The sequence below is a fragment of the Nicotiana sylvestris genome, chromosome 10 (genome assembly GCF_000393655.2).
Source record: "Nicotiana sylvestris chromosome 10, ASM39365v2, whole genome shotgun sequence".
Lineage (NCBI taxonomy): Eukaryota > Viridiplantae > Streptophyta > Magnoliopsida > Solanales > Solanaceae > Nicotiana > Nicotiana sylvestris.
Genome location: NC_091066.1, coordinates 15983571 through 15992449, shown reverse-complemented (window position 1 = coordinate 15992449; position 8879 = coordinate 15983571). Strand labels below are relative to the sequence as shown.

General features: G+C 38.2%; 1 protein-coding gene across 1 annotated transcript; it reads right to left on the bottom strand.

Moving 5' to 3' along the window:
* Positions 1 to 319: 319 nt before the first annotated feature.
* On the bottom strand, positions 320 to 4215 carry LOC138880505 (uncharacterized mitochondrial protein AtMg00860-like). The gene is made up of 2 exons (XM_070160770.1): positions 2868 to 4215; positions 320 to 2399 (listed from the first exon to the last, which is right to left on the bottom strand). Exons 1-2 carry the CDS (start codon positions 2946 to 2948, stop codon positions 1812 to 1814), a joined length of 669 nt encoding a protein of 222 aa, XP_070016871.1. The 5' UTR covers positions 2949 to 4215; the 3' UTR covers positions 320 to 1811.
* Between the last annotated feature and the right edge of the window lie 4664 nt (positions 4216 to 8879).

Sequence of the window (8879 nt, the reverse complement as noted above, 5' to 3'; positions counted from 1 at the left end):
CAAAATTCCAAAAAAAAATTAAAAATACACTAAACCCGGCCCGGCCCGGCCCCCTCAACCCGTAACCCTTACGGTTCAATTTTTACCCGGATAAACCCGAACCCGTTAAACCCGTTAAGAACCAACCCGGAACCGGCCCGGCCCATCCGTTTAACACCTTTAGGTTTAATATGACCAAGTCCTATATTGACAAGGATGAGATTTTCTTCCCGGCTCATTCTGGGACCCAATTCAGGAACTCAGTCGAGAATTAGATCGAACAAGTCCAGGAGATCGCGGAAGATCTCGAGAAACTAGTTCAACAGTAAAGAAACAGAGATTTAGAGAAGAAATAGGAGAAAATATCTACAATACACACATAATCCAACTGTTTGTCTACATGTACTTATATGATCGATTTTATACAACCGAAAATGAAATTCAAATTGCAATAACTACTACTTTTCCCTCTAATGCTAATTAAAATGTCAACTGCAATTCTTCCAGAATAATAGTAACTGCAAGCAACTTTTCAGAATTGAAATTCCCTGTTGCATATTCCATCCATGAACTGGAAATAAGCGTGACAATAAAGAGATCCTTGTCCTCAAGGATTGAAATTAGGAAATTGAACACAGAGATCATGAAAAACTTCCCAAGTAGCCATATCGACTGGAATGCCATCCCATTTCACTAGAACTTGAGCTATAGCTTTATTTCCTTTCTTAATCATTCTCGTCTGCAAAATAGCTTCAGGTTTGGGACACAATGGACTAGTAATATCAAGTATGGGAGGTAAAGATATATGTGTAGGAAGCTGGTAACATTTCTTTAGCAAAGAAGCATGAAAAGTGGGGTGTATTTTAACTGAATCTCGAAGCAGAAGGGGGTATAAGCAACTTGTCCAACCTTGTTAATAATCTGAAAACTTCCAATCACCAGGGGAATCACTGCAGAAACACCTCAAATATGTCTCCAAACACTTGTTTACCACCTCAGTTTGCCCATCCTTCTGAGGATGATAGGCAGTAGACAGATGCAATTGCACTCCCTGGAAGTCCATGAAGTTTAAAGACATTATCCATGAAAGCTTGTGCCACTTGCTTAGCTAAAAAAGGATGCGCCAATGGTATAAAATGTGCATATTTTGATAGTCTGTCGACTACCACCAATATATCACCAAATCCTTACTTTGGTAGTCCTTCAACAAAGTCTAAGCTTATTTCAGCCCACACAGCTTTAGGAATGGGAAGAGGTTGCAAGAGGCCAGGGTACTTTGCCAAATCAGCCTTGCTCCTTTGGCAAATATCACAACCTTGAATGAAGGTTTATGCATCCTTCCTAATACCCTTCAAATAGAAAAGAGCTAAAACTCTTTTAGTAGTAACTTCTATCCCTGAGTGACCACTTTGAGATGTAGAATGCCACAGAGAAATAATATGTTTCCTCAGTTCTAAGTTTCTACCAACCAATAACTTTCCCTTTCTCCTTAACTGATTATTAACCCAAGTATATTGTGAAGAACTGCCAGAAGATTGTTGTAGATGAGTGATCAGATTTTTAAGTTCCATATCCTCCTGCCAACTCTCCTGAATCTCTTGCAATAATGAAGAATCAGCTGATGACATGAAAATAAAAAAGAACTGTGCACCTGTCATCCTTGACAAAGCATCTGCAACTTTGTTTTCTACTCCTTTCTTGTATTCTATGTGATAATATAATTGAGAATCAGTATGTATCTTTTGCTCCAACAAGTACTTGAGGGCTTTTTGATCAGTTTTGACCACAAAATGTCTACCAAGCAAATATTGTGACCACTTGGGTGGCTGCTATCACCAAAGCAAGTAACTCGCTATCGTACACTGACAAAGCCATCTGTTGTTGCTTAAGAAGGATATAGGATGACCTTCTTGCATAAGTACAACTCCCACTCCTTTTCCACTTGCATCAGTTTCCACCACAAATACCTTATTGAAATCAGGTAATGCTAAAACAGGATGTGAAGTAAGAGCACCTTTAAGTTTGATAAAGGCTTGATCAGCTTCTGTATTCCAATAGAATCCATCCTTTTTCAATAAGTCAGTCAAGGGCTTGCTTATAAGGCCATAATTCTTGATGAATCTCCTGTAATAGCCGCCAAGGCCCAAGAATCCTCTCAATTGCTTGATATTTTCAGGCTTTGGCCATTGTTTGACTGCTGTAATCTTCTGTGGATCAGTAGAGACTCCATTTGCTACAATAAAACGGCCTAAGTACTCAATCTTAGATACTCCAAATGAACATTTACACTTCATTACAAGCAATTTATGTTCCATCATTAAATTGAACACCATCTCCAAGTGTTGCAAATGATCTTGCCATCCCTTGCTATATATCAGAATATCGTCGAAGAAAACCAAGATAAACTTGCGCAAATAAGCCTGAAAATGAAACTCATCAGCCCTTGAAAAGTAGAAGGAGCATTAGTAAGGCCAAAAGGCATTACTAAGTACTCGTAATGGCCTGAGTGTGTCCTGAAAGCTGTCTTATGAACATCTTCAGGTGCTACTCTCAATTGATGATAGCCAGATCTAAGATCTATCTTTGAGAACACCTTAGCGCCCCCAATTCATCCAATAAATCTTCAATGATAGGGATAGAAAATTTATATTTAATAGTTTGCTTGTTCAATTCTTTATAATCAACACATAATCTCCAACTTCCATCTTTGTTACCTACTAATACCACAAGGGAAGCATATGAACTAGTACTATGTTGTATGATTCCCTGATCTATCATCTGATTCACAAATTTCTCAATTATATTCTTTTTCATCCCTGGATATCTGTAAGGTCGTTGATTCATGGGTGAACTGTTAGGAAGTAATGGGATTCTATTATCAAACTGACCTCTAAATGGGGGAAATTCCATAGGTTCTTCAAACAAACAATCATATTTATCCAACAATACGTGCAACATCTTGGTGTCATCTCCTTGTGCCATCATTTCCATTACATTGCATTGAGACAAATTTACCAGTTGTAGCATATATAATTGATTTCCCACAGAAGAAGATTTCACCAATTTCTTTGCCCCAACAGTTTTAACTCTACTGGTTGCTCCCCTCAACAGAAGTTTCTTCCCATTAAACATGAACTCCATAGTCAAAGTACCGAAGTTCATTTTAATATCTCCTATAGTTGACAACCATTGCACTCCTAGAACCATGTCGCAGGGTACCACGGGCATGACTAAAAAGTCAGAAATAAAAGATGTATCCTGTGGCATCTAACAGAATCCCACACAAGCTTCATTAACACGCACAATACGTCCATCACCTACACTCACATTATGAGCGTTAATACTCTTCACCGGATGTCCCAAATTACCGACGAAGGTAGTACCAAGAAGTTATGGGTACCACCAGTGTCAATAAGAATGTGAATTGGCCTCTTCTCATGATATCCTGTAACTCTTAGATTCAAATTGCAATAACTGATACTTTTCCCTCTAATCATATCTATATTGAAACCCCTAAACTATTCACGAACCATAACTCCGGCATCCGGCGGTGGATTTATGCAAATTTGGTGTCAAAAGAAGCATCTACTCAATGCGCACAAACCCCAATTGGTTTCATCTTCAAATTCATAACCATTTTTTCCAGATCTTAATTTTTCTTCTGTGGTTACTGTAGCAAGCAGAATTTCTACAAATTCATCATCTTCTTTTTCATGTAAATGGAGTTCTGAAGAATTCATGAATGCTGCGATCTCTCCCCAGCCTTTGGCTGTGGGAGAGACAAACCAAAACACCTCAGAAACAATTCCAAACACCAAGCAAAAACAGTCCTACGCTGATCAAGTCCAAAAAAAAAATACTGCAACAATTATATCCAAGATCGACTTGAATCCTGTCCATGTTATTCATAGAGAACCAACAGTGGAATTCACCATTGAAGAAGTTAATGCTTTCACCATTGAAGACGGACTACATCAAGCTGTCATACTCAAATTTTCATATGGAAAACCAAATTTGCAAGAATTGCGACAAACGATACCGAAACAGTTTGATATCAAGGGCTACTGTAACGTGGGACAACTAGAATTTCGACATATATTGGTAAGATTTGATTTGTTTGATGATTTTGTTCAGTGCTTATCAAGAACGACTGGTTTTATTAAGTCAAAAGGAGAGTAGTTCTTCTTTAGGACATTCCCATGGACAATGGGATTTAATCATCGTGAAGAAACGTCAAAAGCCGTGGTTTGGATTTCGTTTCCTGATCTACCAGCAAATTTTTTTGCAAAAAAATCGTTAATGTCCATAGCATCAGCAGTGGGAAAGCCTCTTGCAGTAGATAAGGCAACTCAAGATCGAACACGACCAAGTACGGCAAGGGTTAAAGTCTTAATCAATTTAATGGACAAACATCCTAAGAGAATTAGGATAAATATAGTGGACAAAAATTCTGGAAAAATAGTTGAACACTACCAGCAGATCGTGTTTGATAATTTACCAAAATATTGTACGTATTGTAAACATCAAGGACATGACGAAAAATCGTGTCGTTGGAGGATAGAGGAAAATAATGAAGAATCATTTCAAGTGAATGAATCTGAAGGCTTGGGAAATCTTGACAAACTAGAAGGTGATGCTAGGGATTTTTTGAATGCTAAACGAGGTGGACAAAATATGGTTGAAGGTGTTGAAAAAGCATCTCACCAATCTGGAGACAAAGGATTTGAATGTGATAAGGTTGTGGATGGGAATCGAGCAGTTGTTCAATCAGTGTTAAGGTAACTGATAAGGTTGGTTATGGTGATGCAGGGCAAAACTCTAGGGCAAAACTCTATTTCTGGTGCAATTGTTCCAGTTGCTGAAGCCATTGCAAGAGTTGTTCAAGATTTGATGGCTGCAAAAAGTACTGTGCTTGATCGAGGTTTATCTGGGGAGTCTAAACGTTCAGCTATTGAATCTGGGCAACTTATGATGGATGATAATGCATTAGATGCAGCTGTGCGAGCAATTTTTACCAAAAATAATGCAGCAGTAACAGAGTTAGGTCAACTGGACAAGGTTAAAAAAACTACCAAGCCATGTAGATTCACAATTGGAAGCTACTGTTGCACTAAATACAACTGGTAATCGACCTAATACTGGGGTTATCAATACTACTGATGCACAAGATACTGTAGGGCAAGATGAGGAGCAACAACTTGAAGATGGTGATGCCTCATGTAGTGCAGCTGCAACAGGTGTTGAAGCTTCTGCACTTTTGAAACCTACTGTTACATTGGATTTGGTGGCATCACAGTATACATCCCCAACAGGATCTAAGGTGTTGAATGTGGATAATTCAATTGCCAAAGGTGTTGGGCAGGTAAGGCAATCTGCTACAGCTCCAAATAAATCAAATATAAAGAGTACCAAATGGACAGTGGTGAATAAATCTACTAACAAGAAGCAAGCTACAGGTGTGCAAAATCAGATTGTTCCATCAAATGTTATTGGGGTCTCGAACGCTTTTGATGCTATGGTGAATAAGGGTGAGCATGTTATGAAGGAGGCTGAAAATAGGGAGCAACGGATGGATGATGACACACGATCAATAGTTGGAAAAACCAGCTTTACAGGTAGTGGGAAACAACAGATAAATTCAAAGGACATAGGTGCTCGACTTGAGATTGCAACTGTTGATAATAACTCTGGTGAGGCAAGTCAAGTACCCGGTGACTCTAAATCAACAATGAACATTTCAAATGCAGAGCTTACTAAAATGGTAGAGAATGCCCGGGCAACTATGATGAGGAACACAACTTCAAAAAATGGGCAACAACAAGCTCCAGGCAGTAACACACAGCAACAAACTTTCACAAACACAAGTGATCGGATAATTATTTCGAAGGACATTGTTCCTGTTGATGCGCAAAAGGCAGAAGCACACAGTTCCAATGCTCCTAAGTTGCATTTTTCCAATGCCCAGAATGAAATGATGATGAATCCTACTTTGCTGAAACAACCGTTGGCAACCTTAAACACCTCCGTACATGATATCCCTTCTCAATCTGTGGGGTCGTTTGGGGAATTTGAAGGTGAATCTGGGAAGCTTATGTTGTCAACGGGGAATAACAACGAGGTATACAAACAATCGTGAGGCTTAAGGCTATTAAATCCAAACTGTGGCAAGTTCAACGAGAGGAAGATGAAGAGGAGGACTGGGGCGATGGTTTTGCAGGTTACTCAGCTGAAGAAGGTGACGAGAAGGAGGATCAGGAGAGTGCAGGGGAGGAGCTTGACTCTCTAGATAAGTCAAAGTCTCATGGAAAAATTGCAGCAGTCCCCACGAGCAAATTAAACCTCCATGCTCCTGCATTTGTTCCCAGAATGTCTCCTAGTGATGCGATTCCAATTGCACCAGCTGAAATTTTGCCTCAAGATGTAGCAACATCTTCCAAGCAGCTTACTATAGGTGCTAACAGTAGTTCCCCAACTACAAGTCCAAGTCAAGCTGCAACTGCAGGTACAAGGCGGACTGTTAAAGCTGAAAATCCTACAGCTGATCAAGCAAAATCTGGGCAGCAGCAATTGGTGACCACTAAACCACTTATTCCAGAGGAGGAGAGAAAGCTTTTGGAAGCTATGGTAAGTTACATACATGTAATTCCTATTACATCTAGCACATGTCCTGTAGGTAGGAAAAAGAACAAACTACAACACATTGGACAACAACAAAGTAAGGCAATGGTGGCAACTGGAGAATCTGCCTTGGTGTCACTAGATAAGATTCAAAATGAACCACAACCTGTGAATTTAGTGAGAGAGATTTTTGAAGAAGGAGAAGAAGATGCAATGCTACAACAGTGTAGAGAAGAGGCAGCAAAAAAAGGGATCTATCACCAATGCATTGTGGCAAAGGTAAGAAGACTCATACAAGGAAAAATAGTTGGGACGACAAGGTTAGTGATTTTTTAAATGTTAGGCAACCTCCAATGAGAGTTGCCAAACAAAAGCAGGCTGCCCCAACTACATCAACGAGGTCCAACCGTTCAAAAAAGAAATGCTGATTTTTGAATACATTTTGAACACAGTTGAGGAAAACAACAAAGAATTACAAATTGAAGATTTTACAAGTTTGGAAAAGAAGGGACACGAATTTAATTCCTACTACATTCTATTTTATCATTTTATAAGTATACTCATTTGTAATATCATCACAGAGTATGTTAACTCTGTGATGATCATTGAATATTTAGTCCGTTCAAGTTCTTGTTTTTTACATGCTTGTTAGTAGGTGAGGCCTTTTCTTTGCCTCAATAGGATTAGTAAGGTAAGGTTTAGCCCGGTTTGTGTTGCCTTGGTCCTATGCCTTTGGAAAAATATCCATACGGCTATGAGATTATAGGCCCTTGTGAGACTGTGTCGGCAGCTACACCATGAATCCTCTACATGAGGCTGCCATCATTAGGCAATGTGAGGCGCAGAGGAGTGATTATATAGCCAAGACATATGGGTAACAATACCGGTGCTATTGTCCCCCTTATTTGTACTTTTCCTAAAAAAAAAAAATTAAAAGTTGAATTACCAAAATACCCTTCTTAAATACCTAATTTAAAACAAATAATGCCTCCAAAGAGAAGCCAGCGCTTCATAAACTGTTATGAAAAAGCTTGCGCCTCAAGCCAACAGTCACAACCAAACAAACCCGGGGCTGATCTACCTTATAGGGTTGGGGTGGCACGCCACTCGCCCGCTTCAGTAAATATTAGTAGTTCTGTCGATATTTATGAAATAAAGGAGATATATAAAAGAATGGGCACCCGCATTACACAAATGGTGTGTGGGTGCCATGGTTCAGTGCTGGCTATCAAGTCTCATGTTGGCTGCATTGTTCTGAGTTCGATACCCGTTCAGCATTTTGGCCATTCTTTTATTTTCCCCCTACTTATCAGTCCCTATCTCCTTATTCTCTGTTTAGGCCTCTTCTAACTTCCCCTACTATTTCTTTCCTCCTTTTATGTTATTTGCAACTAAATCTCTCTTATCTTCTTTTTAAAAATTCTTTACATTGGCCTTCATTTTGCTTTCTATAATTATATATTATTTCATGAGCAATCTATTTCAATGCAAAATTTTAAAATGATTCTAGGTAACATGTAGTTTCTTTCTTTTTAACAATACAATATTAGTTTATATATTAGAGTATAATTTGAGAAATATCATTTATTGGCTTTTGAAAAAAAAAATGTCTTGATTAATAGAGGTTTTGAGTTGATTTTCATAGATTGAAAAAAAATTGAAAATTTTGGTTTGGAAACAATTGTTAGATAACTCGATAATTAAATTGGAAAAATTATCCAACAACAATGATTAATTAATAAACACAAACAAAGAATATATAGTAATTAAGCTACTTTTAAAGAAAATTTTCCAATTGGAGGTGTATTTTCATGAAATATTAGTATTGTTTACAATTTTATTCTAGAATATAATTAAATAAAGCATAAAAAAAATAAATTACAACCGAACTCATTTGCTTATTTGTGGATAAATGATGTAATTGAATTAACCAAAAACTAACAGCATCAATCTGTTCTTCTTATTCAGTCTTTGTGGCTAGTGGTAAGTATGCTACATATGTATAGTGGCACCTGTAACCTTCAAATCCTGGATCCGCCTCTGGTACAAACAATAACAACACTTCATACTTCACAACAATTCCATCGCATTAGCAGATTGGATCGCTGTTTGGGTTGTGGCTTCACAGGAGTAAATCAGATTCACTAGAGGAATCAATCTACTATCGAGAAAAAAAAAGGTCAACCAGAGAGCTTTCTAGATGGTATGGTTATTTGCCGAACTTCGGAATTTTCATGCCGATGTTTCATATTGATGATAACCATGACCTTTCCCTCTACTTT

Bases quoted from the DNA above. Each gene is read 5' to 3' on its own strand.
- LOC138880505 (XM_070160770.1), bottom strand. From the start codon at position 2,948: ATGACACCAAGATGTTGCACGTATTGTTGGATAAATATGATTGTTTGT. The intron at 2,400-2,867 runs GTCAGTTTGATA...TTTCATTTTCAG, and splicing joins GGAATTTCCCCCATTTAGAG to GCTTATTTGCGCAAGTTTAT.